The 14780-nt window shown below is 56.7% G+C and overlaps 7 protein-coding genes across 7 annotated transcripts; 2 read left to right on the top strand and 5 right to left on the bottom strand.

Annotated features, from left to right (window-relative positions):
* Nucleotides 1-977: 977 nt before the first annotated feature.
* Nucleotides 978-2774, top strand: EX895_004416 (uncharacterized protein; the record flags this gene model as incomplete). Its single annotated transcript, XM_029885011.1, has 1 exon — nt 978-2774. One exon carries the CDS (start codon nt 978-980, stop codon nt 2772-2774), a length of 1797 nt encoding a protein of 598 aa, XP_029738761.1.
* A 1124-nt stretch (nt 2775-3898) lies between these two features.
* EX895_004415 (uncharacterized protein) lies at nt 3899-4193 on the bottom strand (the record flags this gene model as incomplete). The annotated part of the gene is made up of 2 exons (XM_029885010.1): nt 3899-3959; nt 4045-4193. 2 exons carry the CDS (start codon nt 4191-4193, stop codon nt 3899-3901), a joined length of 210 nt encoding a protein of 69 aa, XP_029738760.1.
* A 669-nt stretch (nt 4194-4862) lies between these two features.
* EX895_004414 (uncharacterized protein) lies at nt 4863-5348 on the bottom strand (the record flags this gene model as incomplete). Its single annotated transcript, XM_029885009.1, has 1 exon — nt 4863-5348. The coding sequence occupies one exon, from the start codon at nt 5346-5348 to the stop codon at nt 4863-4865; it is 486 nt and encodes a 161-aa protein (XP_029738759.1).
* A 659-nt stretch (nt 5349-6007) lies between these two features.
* EX895_004413 (uncharacterized protein) lies at nt 6008-6874 on the top strand (the record flags this gene model as incomplete). The annotated part of the gene is made up of 1 exon (XM_029885008.1): nt 6008-6874. One exon carries the CDS (start codon nt 6008-6010, stop codon nt 6872-6874), a length of 867 nt encoding a protein of 288 aa, XP_029738758.1.
* A 274-nt stretch (nt 6875-7148) lies between these two features.
* Nucleotides 7149-8738, bottom strand: EX895_004412 (uncharacterized protein; the record flags this gene model as incomplete). Its single annotated transcript, XM_029885007.1, has 1 exon — nt 7149-8738. The coding sequence occupies one exon, from the start codon at nt 8736-8738 to the stop codon at nt 7149-7151; it is 1590 nt and encodes a 529-aa protein (XP_029738757.1).
* A 764-nt stretch (nt 8739-9502) lies between these two features.
* On the bottom strand, nt 9503-12079 carry EX895_004411 (uncharacterized protein; the record flags this gene model as incomplete). Its single annotated transcript, XM_029885006.1, has 1 exon — nt 9503-12079. One exon carries the CDS (start codon nt 12077-12079, stop codon nt 9503-9505), a length of 2577 nt encoding a protein of 858 aa, XP_029738756.1.
* Nucleotides 12080-13684: 1605 nt separating this feature from the next.
* On the bottom strand, nt 13685-14185 carry EX895_004410 (uncharacterized protein; the record flags this gene model as incomplete). The annotated part of the gene is made up of 1 exon (XM_029885005.1): nt 13685-14185. One exon carries the CDS (start codon nt 14183-14185, stop codon nt 13685-13687), a length of 501 nt encoding a protein of 166 aa, XP_029738755.1.
* Nucleotides 14186-14780: the final 595 nt, after the last annotated feature.

The raw sequence follows: 14780 nt of genomic DNA, 5'->3' as shown, positions 1-14780 counted from the left end.
GTGTGATCCGTTCAGTTCGAAGGAGTGAAGAAGTATCCATCTACGTCAGTGACCGGCATATAGGCGACCTCTTGCTGGAGGTCTTCCCAGTGCTTGGAATGTCAAAGCGTTGAAGCGTCGTCTCGTTGTTTTGCTATTCTGCTGTTCTGCTGGCTCGTGCGATGCCAGCCACGTCGCCAGCTTTGCTTCGTTCTTCCTGAGACAAGAACGGCAGAGATCGGGAAAAGAGCAGAGGACAGATCGGCTCATTAATCCAATGCTATAATTCGTACGAGTCGTTGCAAACGTGTTACACCGCTCACGCGCGGTAAGCTGAGCTCATTTCCGTGTGTGTCTCTCTCCCTCTCCACAGACACGCAAACTGAGCTCGACTCGACGCGGAAAAACGCAAAGGTCGTGCGTGCCGTTCGCCAAATACAAATTTGGGTCGCAGTCCGCGGGGTTGGGACAAGCAGACAAACTTACACTCTGCAAGGGAAGAGCAACTTTGATATCAACTCGACCTCTCAAAGCCACCTCTTTTCCCCGGCACAAATTCCGGCTCTGTTCAACCCCTCGTGCTACTTCGGGTTCCCCCTTTCGTCGACTACTTAGCCCACCCGTCCACGCCTTTCAAGGTATACAACCCTTGCTTCAAGTTTAGAAGCCGACGACGCACGCCTTACGGGTTTTCATTTCACCGTTCGGCTTTCTATATTGTCTGCTCTCCTCTCATACGGACAACAACGACATCGACTTTCCGGCTTCACTCCCGGCTTGCAAGGCATTCATAGGACTACTCTTCGAACAAGTGGCGAGCTCGATTCAAGCAAAGATGCGCTGAATTCTCACCGCTCCACGCAACCGGACCCGCGTCTAGACCATCAAGATGCTTTCCACAGCATTGCCACCTGCACATACTCGCAGGAATTCGCCACGACTTCAACACCAGCGATAGCTTTAACAAGCCGCCACTCTTTCTCGTAACCACGCCAACAATGCCCAACGAGTCCTCGCCTCAGAAAGCCGAGCGCCAGGCGCGTCTTTCTCACGCGATGGGCGTCATGTTCCTCCAAGACAAGGTCGACAAGCTCGAACAAGACGTTAGCAAGATCACCTATCCTCGCGGAATGCACAAGACCAGAAGTGCACCTAATCCACACACGCGTCACGGCGCTACTTCTCCTGCTGCCCAAGTTCGTGCCCAGCCAAGAGCCGTCACAGGTCCATGGGTGCCTGCAGGCACAGATGCAGCTAACGTCATCGATTCCAATCAGACCACCAAGTTAGCCTCGTCCATCCGTCTCGTCGATGCAAGTGTGCTCATCTTCTCGCTGCGAAGTGTACACAACTGGAGCCGTGACCAGTCCACTTGCGTCGTGATTCCACTCGAAGCCATCAACACCCTCGATCTGCTCAAGAAGGGTGACGAACCAATCAACCTCGCGGCGCGAAAGGCCACGCGCTGGTTAGAGGACAAGATCGCCGTCTCGACTCAGGACCGAGATACGATACTCACCGAGCCTGCCCCGGGCATTTTTGCGCAGAAGGAGCATTTTCGCGTCGCGTCTGCCCGGATTGCGAAAGCCAGGCAGGTCAGGCTGGGTCAGCTTCAATCCGAGACCACAGGCCACGAAGACGCCGACGCCGACACCGACACCACCGCTGCTGGCCTTGACCAGGATCCTGCATGGACACAGCCAAAGGACACATTCACCGCATCAGATGCACCTCGCTATCTCCGCGAACTCCTCAGCGTCTGTCTGTACTGCCTCGAAAATGCAACAGCAGCCTCCAACTATGCGGTTGCCATCGCGTACCCGCCCCATCATCTGCAAGAAACGATTCTCGAGGCGCAATCTGCTACCAATGACAAGCCCAGCTATTTGAACCGTACCGACGGACGAGCGACCGAGGCATGGTTGGACGCGTACGGTATACCTTTCGAAGTGGTCCCCACATCCAAGACATGGACGGGCGAGAAGCCGTCGTCTCGCTTCCGAGGCGAGATTGTAGGTGGTCACCACAGCCTCGGGTCATCCGAGGATCTGGCGGGGTCTGTGCACAGCTTCAAAGGTAGGAGGAAAGGGTCGCCGACACCTTCCGTCTCTTCGTCGACGAGTTCGTTCAAGTCGGAACTGAGCGGACTGTCCATGTTCAGCTCGCACAGAAGCCCGCGCTTGCGGCCAGAGTCGCGATTCGCAGCCACAACGGCTCCGCTCAGGTCAGTCCGAGGCTTGTCCACTTCCGCCGCTGCCGCCGCCACCGCCTCCGGCAACGCAGCGACCGAGGCATCCACAGCTCTTAGTGGCACAGATGACTCGGAAGCGCCGACCGACTCAGCGGACGAAGACGGCCCCATCGTTGCGCGTCCTTCCTCGGCCGCCTCTTCGCACACGTCGTTCGTCTCGAGCTTCACCACCTCGACGCAGGATGAATGGTCGAGTCAGACTTCGGCTTCGGCTTCCTTCTCGTCCCACTGCGGAACCCGGATTGTGCGTCGTGCGCCCTCGCCTTCCCCTATCGCGCCAACGGCGACGACATCTGCAATGGATTCAGGCTCTTCTGCCTATCCGATGTCGTCAACGTCCGCAGCCACTAGCTCAGATGGAGGGTTCGCGTCTCCCAGGCTGACCAGTCGCACACTACATAAGACAAAGTCAGGCGCGGAGAAGATGGAAGAGTATTTGCGAAGATTGGAGGCCGGCGCGAGTGCGGCGGGAGCGGCAGCAGGAGGCGGACGGACGGCGACAGCAACGCCTACGCCTGGGGCGATGAATCGGTCCGGCGGATGATTATACCCATCGCTTGATCCTTGAATGGAAGAGTTTCGATCTCATCTCGGCATTCCTTTGCTGCTTGTGTTTGTGTGTGAGTAACTGTTTGTTTGTTTGTCTGTTAACGGTCACGCCAAAACTCGCACGCTTGGCGACTCAGAACGAGGAGCAGCCCGAGGTACAGTATCTCAAAAGTCACAAACACTGCAATGACGAAACAGAGCTATGTTTCGCAGCCTAGGGGAAGAAGAAGACCGGACACGGGGCCCGAGCCTGGATGCAGACTAAACAAGCTAGCTCTGCCTCCATCCGCTAGGGCACTTGCTGTAGCAAACGGTCATCCAAGGGCTGTTTAACGTCACACAAAAAATGCGGCGGACTCAGAGATCATTGCAGAACTGGGCGGCAGAACCATTCAATGAACAGGCCTACTCACGGTTCGTTCTGATGGCAGCAAAGCTTGCCACTATCGCAGCCGTCCTTCGTGTCGCATTCGTGCTCCGTAGGTTCCTGGGCCCTGACGGTCATGGCTGCGATCATGGAGGCGACGACGAGCAATGAAAGCTGGCTAAAGCTCTTCATTTTGGTGCTGAGGGCGTTGACTGGGAATATACAGGAGAGAGTGTGTGTGAGCAAACCGAGGAGCCCTGCGTGAAAGCAAGTGGTATATAAGCTTTCCACGGACAGCCCCATAACGTTCCGAGCAGCGGCCAGCTTACTTTTGACTACACCCCCGGGTGCTGCCCTAGAGCGTGTCGATGGTGGAGCGGTAAGCAAAACGCTCCGAGCTACACAAATGAAATGACGCAGTGGGTGCTGTGATCAACCGTGGCATTGATAGCAACAGAGAGGGACAAGACCAGTGGGTGTCGGAAACCACACGTTCATCTCGGAGCCCGTCCTCACACTGCAGTCTAAGGAGACGTTCGAACACGATGGCTTTTGAGCGTTGCTACGTGCTGGAGAAGACGTGTAGCAGCCCAGGGCTCATGAGCCACAGACACACATACACACGTGGCGAGATCAAGATAGAGCTTTCATTTCGCAACCAAGGCAAATGCTCTTGTCGAACAGCGAGCAAGATGACGCCGAGTAGCCCGTTGTAGGCGCACTCAAACGGAGTTAGGAGGCGCACTCCCATTTCAGCCCGTCTTCTCCCAGCCGTCGGGGCACTTGTTGGCAAAGCACTGCGGGTTACCGGACCTGTTGAGAGCAATTCGTATACTTGAGAGTCAGTGATTACTGGAACTCACGTGCAGAAAGGGCGAAAGCGCTTAAATATACTTACGAGGCTTCGCAGCAAATGGAACCGTGCAGGACGCAGTCGGTCTGCTGAAAGCACGTCCGAGCACCACTTCCCTTATCGGCAATGGCCATTGCCGCCATGCAAAGGATGACGACGACAAAGACGCGAGCAAGCTGGTTGAGGTTCTTCATAGTTCGGACTCAAGAATCAGAATTTGATCGTTCGCAAAGTTTAAGAGGATATGTCTGAGTGTGCGAGAGAAAGTGAGGAGTCAAGGTCGAGAGAGCCTCGAAAGGGCATGGTATATATGCTTTTCACCCCATCACTACAAGACCACAGAAGGCTCGGAGGTAGCGGACCCGATCGGTGCCTCTGAGGTCGAGCCCTGACACCTGGTGGAACAATTGGAGCGGGACGATGGTACCAGTGAAACGTGGGAAAGCGATGGACGGATGCGTTGGAAGTAGGTCGACGTTGAACTTCTCCCTCAGAGTTGCGGACCCGGTCGATACGTTTCAAGCAGGACCACGGCAACCTGTGGTACACATGGAGCGGGACGGAGTAAGATGAAGCCATCGGTGGTGAGTGGGGAAGTGAACAGGGGCAGTGCTGGATAGCGGGTTGACTTTATTGGTGAAAGTGAAGACCAACGGGGTTCAAGCAAAGAGGTTGATTCGACGCCCTGGTCTCGTAGCCTACGAGGCAGGCGTGTATGCACGATTGAAAAACAAGCGCGAGAGCCTTCAATGTCGAGGAGGCAATGTATATTCGTACACATGGTGGAGAAACGCTTCTTGCTCGACGTTCCACAGGAAGAGAGAAAGAACTGCACAACCAAACTGGTCTCTCTTCGCCTATGCCTACGCATCCGACCCCGCCCTCACCTGCGCCCTCTCCTCCTTCAACCTCTTACTCCTCAACGTTTCCGCCAATGTATCTCTCAACGACCTCCCCCACTCGCCCAGCTTCTCCCCCCTTGTTTTCGCCAGATACCGATCCAACCCACCGAGCTTGTCCATTGTCCTCAGAGCGCTCGTCGATACTCTCGCACTGACAAACTTGCCCATTGTTTCCGACCAGAGCTTCTTGTTCTGAATGTTAGGTGCCCATGTTCGCGCGGTCTTTTGGCGGGACTTGGGCACGTTGTGACCGGACTGAATAATCTTGCCATCGTAGAGACCGCGTTGGGAGCGCTTGAAGATAGTTCCCGTCTCGAGGGCGACTGCGGCGGCATTGCGCGATTTCGGGGAAGAGAAGGCTGAGGTGCGGGTCGAGGCGCCAGAGCCGGAACCGCGCGAACCACGGTAAGTCGTGCGTGAGCCGAGGCGGATGGCTGTGAAGAACATTTTCGATGCGAGAACGAAGACCGAGTCGTATGTGAGCGAATTGAAAGCTGCAGGTGATGCGCGAGAGCAGAAGAGAGGATGGCTCGTCGGCCGTTCCTATGAAGTACTTGGGTCGAAGTTTCAGGTGAAGAGTTGCAGAGAAAAGGAAAAGGTTACGAAGTCGATGCTGTGATGCTGACGACGACGACGACGACGAAAGGGAATCTAGTGGTAGTGGTGCAACCAGAGTGAGTCTTCTTTGATCAGGAAGAAATGTGCAGTGCTGGTTGCTCCCATTTTTTGACCTCGCGACTTTTGACAGGAGGGAGCCCAAGAGCAAAGATTTGTAAGCATTTGTCTGCTGGCCCAAGAATACCACGGGAAACGGAAGTTGAAATTTCCACCAACTCGAACCGCTCAGCAAAATTTCCCCTTCTGTGTACAGAGAGAAAGCGAAGAAAGCTCATTTCCATCAGAGCCTCGACCAATCTTCTCACATCATCCACCTCGGCCCATTGCTTTTCCTGTACACGACTTATCGTTGCAGTCAACCGCTATCACACAGCACCAAGGCCTATTGCAAGAAGTAGCACCAGTATAGCCTCCTTGTTCGCCAAAAGTGCCCAACTTCAGACCGCCCTCCTCCTTCTCCTTCGACAAGCTCTAGATCCCTGACAACAATGCTGCGAAGACAAACGCGCGAGCGACGCGAGTACATCTACAAAAAGGCGCTCGAGAGCAAAGAGAAACAAATCTACGAACGCAAGCAGCAGATCCGGGAAGCACTCGCGTCCGGAAAGCCGCTGCCAGCGGAGCTTCGGGGCAAGCAAGCCGAGGAGCTGGGGCGGGATCTCAACCTCGACGCGGCACAGGATGCGCCCTCGACGAGCATCGACGACGAGTACTCACGCGCGGGGACGTACGATCCACGCGTGCTGGTGACGACCTCGCGCGACCCGAGTTCGCGCCTGACGCAGTTCTCCAAGGAAGTACGACTGCTGTTTCCCAACAGCACACGGCTGAATCGCGGCGGGTATACGGTTTCGGACCTTGCGGCCGCAGCACGCAGCAACGGCATCACAGACATGATTGTCCTGCACGAGCACCGCGGTGTACCCGACGCCATGGTCGTCTCGCACTTCCCGCACGGCCCCACGCTCCTCTTTACCCTGCACAACGTCGTCCTCCGCCACGAGGTCTCGGCGCAGAACTCGACCATCTCGGAGCAATACCCACACCTGATCTTTGAGAACTTCAACTCGAAGCTCGGAACGCGCGTCATGACGGCACTCAAACACCTCTTCCCCGTGCCCAAGGACGACAGCAAACGCACCATCAGCTGGGTCAACCAGAACGACTTTATCAGCTTCCGCCACCACGTCTTTGTCAAGACCAGCCACCGAGAGGTGCAGCTCGCCGAAGTCGGACCCCGCTTCGAAGCCAGAGTGTACGAAATCAAGCAGGGCACCCTGGACCAGCCGGACGCAGACACAGAGTGGGTCTTGAGACCGTACATGAACTCGGCCAAGAAAAGGACCCAGTTGTAAGTTAACACACCGCCCGAGACCGAACATCGCATTTCTGTACTTGTACCCTGTTCCACCACGCATATCAAACACACACATCGCAAGCCCATCTTTCCCCCCGAAGCTTCCTTTGAGACTGTGCAGACGAGACTGAACGGAAAAAGAACATTGTAGGGATTGACGATCATCAACGCATAAAACAAAACAAGAAAGAGAAAAGTTGGAGAGCAACGACCACGCAGATGCAAAGCAAGACAACCCGGAGCTCCACAGGCGCTCCAGAAGCAGCGCGCATCTACTCGTCGTCGACGAGCTTGCCGTTTTCACCGTTGGCGCCCGAGTTATCCCGAGTATCCTTGCTGCCCTTCTTGCCCTCCTCGTCCTTGCCCTCCTGCTTCTTGGCGCGTCTCGAGTAGTACTCCTTGATGATCCTGGGCGAGATACGGTTGAGCTGTTCCTTGGGGAAGATCCTCAACAGGTCCCAGCCGATGTCGAGCGAGTCAAAGATGTGTCTGTTCTCGTAAGCGCCCTGCTTGATAAACTTGCCTTCGAAGTTCTCCATGAATTCGATGGCCAGCTTGTCTTCTGCGCTCAACGCCTCTTCACCCACGACGGCCTTCATCGCAGCCGCATCCCTACCAGTAGCGTACGCGGCGTACATCTGGTTCGAGACATCCGAGTGGTCGGCACGCGTGTGCTTAGCGCCGATCGCCGACTTCATCAAACGCGACAGCGACGGAAGCACGTTGATGGGTGGGTAGATCTGACGGTTGTGCAGCTGCCTGTCGACGTAGATCTGGCCCTCGGTAATGTAGCCGGTCAAATCGGGAATCGGGTGCGTCATGTCCTCGTTGGGCATGGTCAGAATGGGGATCTGCGTAATCGAGCCGTTGCGGCCCTGCACACGACCGGCACGCTCGTAGATGGTAGACAAATCTGTGTACATGTAACCGGGGTAACCTCGTCGACCGGGCACCTCTTCACGCGCCGCCGACACCTCACGCAGCGCATCGGCGTAACTGGTCATGTCGGTGAGCACGACGAGCACGTGCTTCTCGAGCTGGTAGGCGTAGTATTCGGCGGTGGTGAGCGCAAGACGAGGCGTAATGATACGCTCGATGGTCGGGTCGTTGGCCAAGTTGAGGAACAGCGTCACACGGTCCAGCGAGCCGTTCTCCTCGAAGTCCTGCTTGAAGAAGCGCGCCGTCTCCATGTTGACACCCATGGCACCGAATACGATCGAGAAGTTGTCCTCGTGGTCGTCGTGCACACCTTTGCCGGCACCGGGACGCTTGACGAGACCCGCCTGTCGGCAGATCTGCGCGGCGATCTCGTTGTGCGGCAAACCGGCAGCCGAGAAAATGGGGATCTTCTGACCACGAGCGATCGAGTTCATCGTGTCGATGGTAGAGATACCCGTCTGGATCATCTCTTCCGGATAGACACGCGAGAACGGGTTGATGGGCGAGCCATTGATGTCGAGATAGTCCTCGGCAAACACACGAGGGCCCTTGTCGATAGGTGCACCGGAACCGTTAAAGATACGACCCTGCATGTCTTCAGACACGGGCAGCTTCATCGAGCTACCGGTGAACTCGATGTGGGTGTCGCGCACATCGATACCAGAAGTGCCCTCGAACACCTGGACGATGGCCTTGTTACCCGAGACTTCGAGCACCTGACCACCACGACGAGAGCCGTCGGGCAAGGTGAGCGAGACGATCTCGTTGTACGAGGGGAACTTGACATTCTCAAGCACGACCAAGGGACCGTTGATGGCCGAGACGGTGCGGTAGTCGAGACGGGGGTCGACGCTGTAGTTCTTGACGGCGGCTTGAGCGTTGATATCGAAGAGCTCTTTGTCGCTCATGCGAGGATCCGACATGGTGGGCCAAGCTTCACAAGAGGCTGCTGGAAAGGTGCCTCAGAGAAGAAGATGATGCCTTACAGCCGAGATAAGGCACACAACTCCGTTGGTTTGCTGGAGCGGCGGCTTTTCCAAGAACGGGTCGGCGGGCGATAGGGTGAAAGCTGCCGCTGCGGGATGAGGATGAAGGGTGGTGCAGGACAATGAGCGAGGATGGAGATGATGGAAGGAGTAACGAGTCGATGCAGATGCAAAGTGGAGACGACGAACGAGAGAAGCAGGTGGCTTGGCGATATCGAAGCACACCTAGCTGCTGCGACACACACGCGGCAGCAGCGACGCTCAACCTCAATTCTCGAATTTCTGAGAATCCCTCTCTGTCTCGCTCTCGCTCTCTGTCTCTGTGCGTTGCTTGTGATCCAAGCGTCATTTCCTCTCAACCTCGTCTCTAATTTGGCCCAAGCGCTCTTTTCTTTTTCTCCAATTTCTCAGCCTCGACACACAAACTGCAGTTCAGCAGCTCGACAGGGGCATTCCGCACCGTCTACAGTGTGAAGATATCCAAGCATACGGCCGATAGCAATCTCGCAGTCGTCTTGGACTCTTTGCACCTTGAGTCCATCCCGCACTCTCTTCTTCCACTCTCCCTGCCTGTTAACTAACCAGTCTCAGCATGTGGACAGATCAGATCGATGCATTTCAATCCATACAGCGTACAACACCAGCATTCAGACTAACTATGTGTGCTTTTCGTTTTCGTGCCTTCGTGTGGGGCGCGCGGTTTACCACCCACCGCCGCTCTTCTCGACGGGAATGGTGCGGCTAGCATCGCGTCGTTGCGACTGCTCCTTGGCCGCAGGTCCCACAGGGTCGTGCGAGGAGGGCTGCAGACCGTGCGAGTCCATTTCGCTCAAGATGTGCGTAAACGCGTTCTCCAGTCGCGCGTCCTTGAGCGCAGCAAAGACGTCCAAAAAGTCTTCAAAGTGGAGCGCCCCCGTCTTGGTAAAGTCGACCTCGCTCACGATGCCACGCAGCGTCGAGTCGTCGACCTCCGAGTATCCAATGCGCTGCAGCACCTCCTTGAGATCCTTCGAGTCCAGCTTGCCGTCCTTGTTAACGTCGAGCAGCTTGAACTTGTTGCGCAGCTCCTCCATCTCTTCCGAGCTGAACGACGCACGCGCCGTGATGGCCAGCGCATCCTTCTCGTCCAGCGAGGCAGCACCGAGCGAGGAAACCTTGAGCGCCTTCTGCTGGCCCTCGCGAATCTTGCGCATTTGGTCGAGCGACGTCTCCTTGAGCTGCTGCACTCGCGCCGGCTGCAGACCCATGCTGGCCATGAAGTCTACACTGTCAGCCCACTCCTGCTTCTTTCGCTTCTCGTCCCAGCCCAGCTCCTCGCCCATCACGTCGATCACGCGCGGCAACGAATCCACCGTCGCCTCGGCGTTGAGGAACGACAGTCGCGTTCGGCGCGCGATAAAGTCCTGTGCTGTGGCAGCATACTCGCTGCGGCACGCGTAGCGGATCTCGGCCTCAATGTACGGGTACAGCTGGTCGATCCGCTTGCCATGCACCGGCCATCGCTGGCCCGTAGGCTCGGCGATCGAGCATACGCTCCACGCTCGGTCACCATACGTTTGCGAGAGGTGCTGCGCCACATCCGTCTCGAGTCCAAAGCGCTGCAACAGCTTGACGTACATGGTCTTGGTCCAGCCGTGGCTTCCCAGAAGACGCGTGTCCTTGGTGACACATCCGCGCTGCGGCTGCAGCTTGAACGTTTGGATGGCGCGGTCCACCGTCTGCTCGGCCATCTCACGGTACGTGGTCCACTTGCCACCGGCAATGGTCAGCAGGCCGGACTCGGAGACGTTGATCATGTGGTTTCGCACAAGCGACTGCGTGTCAGTAGCAGCAGGGTCCTTGACCAATGGTCGCAGACCAGACCAGGCACTGAGCACATCGCCGCGTCGCACCTTGATGTCGGGGCTGAGATAGTTGCGCACCTCATCGAGGATCCACTGGATCTCCTCCTCCTTGGGGCGAGGATGCGCCTCGACAGGAGCCGCCGTGTCGGTGGTACCTGCGATGGTGTTGCCCTGCCACGGCAGGAAGAAAATCACTCGGCCGTCCGAGGTCTGCGGGTCGATCAGACCCATGTCGCGTGGTGAGAAGTAGCCGGGCAGCGTAATGTGAACGCCGGACGAAGCAGCCACGATCTCCTGAGCCGTGGGAGCATCGAGCTTTCGCAGCGTGTCCGAGAAGGGTCCGGTGGCGTTGATGAGGCACTTGCACTTGACATCCCACTCGTCACCCGTGAGCACATCACGCACACGAGCACCGCAGATCTGGTCAGGCTTGCCCGCGACAGGTTTCTTGTGGATGGCCACCACCTCGGTGTGGTTGGCGACGACGGCACCGTGGTGCACGGCCGTCATGGCGAGGGCAACGTTCATGCGAGTATCGTTGTGCTGGCCGTCGTAGTAGACGACAGCACCGGCGAGACCGGCCGACTTGAGCATGGGGAAGGCCTCGAGCGCCTTGCCCTTACCGAGCACGTAGGAGCTTTCCATGTTTTCGGAACCGGCAAGGATGTCGTACATCTTTGTACCCGCCCAGTAGTAAGGAATCTGCCAGTACTTATAGACCGGAAGCATGATGGGGAGATGGTCGGAGAGGTAAGGGGCGATCTTGAGGAACGTCTTTCGCTCATGGAGCGCCTCTCGCACCATCTTGTACTGCTCGTAGTCGAGCTCAAAGACAGCCTTCTGGAGGTATCGCACACCGCCGTGGACGAGCTTGGTCGACTTGGACGAGGTGCCGGAACCAAAGTCGTCGCGCTCGACCATAGCTACGCTGAGACCACGGGTGGCGGCATCGACAGCGACACCGGCACCGGTAGCACCACCACCGACGACGAGGATGTCAAAGCCTTCGCCGTCCTCGTCTCCATTTCGAGAGGCAGAGGCACCGCCGGACTGTTCCGAGGCGGCGGGGCTGGGGCTGCTCGAGTTTGCGTCCTTAGCCAGAGGCACGAGACTTGAGTTATCCGACTTGGCCTTGGAAGCGTTAGGGCGAAGGCTCTTGGCCGACGACTGCTTGAGCGCCTCGAGCATCTGGGCACGCGTCGGAGGCGACCACAGCGGATGTGGACGGGTGTCACCAGGCACAGTGTCGGGAGCATCGGCGTACAGGCTTGGTTTAGCCAGAGTGTATGTAGCAGCAGCACCACCGGCGAGCGCCACGGCGGCGAGAAGAGATCGATTGGACAGCATGCGACGTTGGCTGGCTGCTGACGACGACGAGGTCGATGCAAATCGCACACCCGCACGAGGTGCGACGGTGAGAGGTCTACGGAACATGTTGAGATACGCCGGGGCCAGTCGAGAGGAAGGACGACGTTGACGATGAGGAGGGCGAAAGAGAACGCTGGTCGCTCACGTTGCGAAACCTACGTAACAAGCGATTAGGCGAAGGGAGGGCCTCGTCGGTTGATGTTGGAGGTCGAAGAATCGAAGCCGCGTCCGAGGCGTAAGAGGAGGTCAGCCGGACAGAGGGTGATGGTGATGAGAAGGAGAAGGAAGGACCAAAAAGGGTCGAGACAGAAATGTTGCAGCTGGCAAGCTGTGGATCGGAACGGGGGATCCGGCCTGGCTCGATGACTCTGTCCCGCCTCAGAAATCTCAAAGCCTACTCGATACTGGAGCGCTCAACGGTAGCCGAAAGTGCGTCTTCGGAAGCAGCCAGCGAAGGATTACAGCCAAGCAATATCACTTGTAAGAGGTGCACGAATCGCTGAGTGAAATGCGCGTGGACATGGCCGGAAAGCAGAGCTGACGGAGCCAAGACGGTCGGTCCGGTCGCGCAGTCTGAGAACACTGGAATTCCTCAGACACCGTATGACGGCACTTCCGTCATTGACCTGCAGCAGCGCAAGGCCACTTGAGAGATACAATTTTAGTTTTTTTTTAATGATTCTCGTCGAGCGAGGGAGCGAAAATCTTTTCCGGCTTGCCAAGGCGTCGACTGCCGGCCATCAGCAAGACGGAGCGCACGTTCTCTCACGCACACACACACACGCTTCTCTTTCAACACTAGGTGTGCCGTTCGAGTCGAGTAGGCGTGATGAGGACGCTACGTTATTGGTGGTTTAATACTGGCGTGAAAGCTTGCGATCGACTAGGATCGGCAGCGACGAAACTGGAAGAGCTTAGTGTCGATGCCCTCTGGTCAAATCGAATCCGGTCTTTGTCGCCAAGATCAAAGGATTTGCCGGTTCGTGGTCTTCTCACCTGCAACGGTTGGATAAGCGGCACCTGTGCAAAAGGCTCGCCAATGCTTTCGGGTGAATTTCGAGGGGTGTTCCTCTTCTTCTTGCCGCGCACATCCCCCTTTGGAACTCTGTTCGGCGTATCCGACGATGAAATCAGCGAGATCTGCCGTTGGGTCGAGTCGCCAACAAGCAATGAGCCAAGAGCCAAGCGGCATAAATTCTCCGAAGCCTTGCAAACTTCCCTGGACTCGCTTGTCTCGACAGACATCCGCTCGCCAACGTCACAGTGAACAGCCACAAAGTTTTTACTGCGCTGTGTGGCGCTTGCGACAAGTCGATGCGAAGCAAAGCTGGTTCTCAGCGAATTGCATACGATTGCATTGTGGCTTAGACGCTCGCACCATGTTGGGCTCGACTCGTCTTTGATGGTGGACAGCTGGTGGGCTGCCTTGCAGTCAGGTTCGTCCAACGGCATGGTGAGCCGCTGTCCGGAAATTAAGCGCGCTCCTCACACTGGCGTATAGTGGTATCGCTTTGCTGCAACTCACAATGCTGTCTTGTTGGTTAGACGAACGAACTAAGATCCTAGTGACTGGGGCCGAGATCGATAGACTGAAAACAAAAGCTGGGAACCTGAGTCGGTTGTCTTTTGACAGGTGATTTTCACTGACCGACAACACCGAAATGTTTCATCCTAGGCTTTGACCCCCGCCGCCGCTACCTTCTCTTGCGTGGCCTTGAGTGCTCTTTTTTCCTTCTCTTCCTTTGCAGCCTTCTTTTGAGCTTCGACCTCGGCCTTCTTTGAGTTGCGGGCTGCTGCGACTTCCTCCGCCTTGATAGCTGCCAGCTTGTGCTTGGCCGCCTTGATCTGCTTGCGCTGCTCCCTGCCTTGCTTGGTGAAAACGCTGGACAGCACTTGTTTGCCGCCGACGTCGGAGAGTGCGTTGCTGGTAGTCACTGCGGCTGTGGCGTTGTTCGTCGCGACAAACGTGTACGTGGCCCTGTCCGGTCGTTCGGACCACGGCACTCTGTAGCAGCAACTGATCGCGGCGAGCAGGTCACAGAGACTGACTACGATGCCAAAGATGCCTCGCACCAGCACAGCGCCGATCTCGCCGACAGCCAAGAAGACGTTCTCGAGGAATTCGCCGAGATAGAGAAAGGTCGATGCCAAGCACGAAAATACCGAACCCATGGTTGGAAGAGATGCGAGCTTTGTGCGAGACGATGTGTCGATCGGAGAGAGAAGAGCGTTAGGAGAGTCGCTTCGTAGCCTTAGGGCAGGTCGTAGTGGCAGAGGTACAGTAGATCAGAGGTGTTGGACCATGTGGGGGGCACGGTCAGGAAGAGAATGGCCACTATATGTACATTCACACCAACCAGACTGTGGCCCCTCTACCCCACCTTCCGCTCCAAGTTGTCGGAGATGCCATGTGGGCTGCATAGTGCTTCAAAGGGAGCAGTGTGCGTCAGTTCGTGAGCTCCGAGGGACGGCAAAGTGTTGGTCTTAGATTTGGCAGGCGAGCCGGGACCTCCCCCTATCTGCCGAACGGGGCATCATGCACCTCATTCAGGGGCTTGAGATTTTTCCTCCCTAGGCGGCACGGCGCACGCTGCAAAGAAGGCCTCTGTCGACATGGCGGTCGTAGTCCAATCGACTTTGCAATTCTGCTCATTGCCTCCTGCGTCTGATGGGCCTGGAACCTTTCAAAGAAACTACTGTGTCGCCAACGGGTACGAAAGGTACGAGTCAACACTTGCCTATTTCAGTCAGGGTCTTTGAGCGTGTC

The sequence above is a fragment of the Sporisorium graminicola genome, chromosome SGRAM_3, assembly GCF_005498985.1.
Source record: "Sporisorium graminicola strain CBS 10092 chromosome SGRAM_3, whole genome shotgun sequence".
In the NCBI taxonomy this organism is placed as follows: Eukaryota; Fungi; Basidiomycota; class Ustilaginomycetes; order Ustilaginales; family Ustilaginaceae; genus Sporisorium; species Sporisorium graminicola.
Note: the sequence above shows the minus strand (reverse complement) of the source record. Positions and strands in the feature narration are given on the sequence as shown.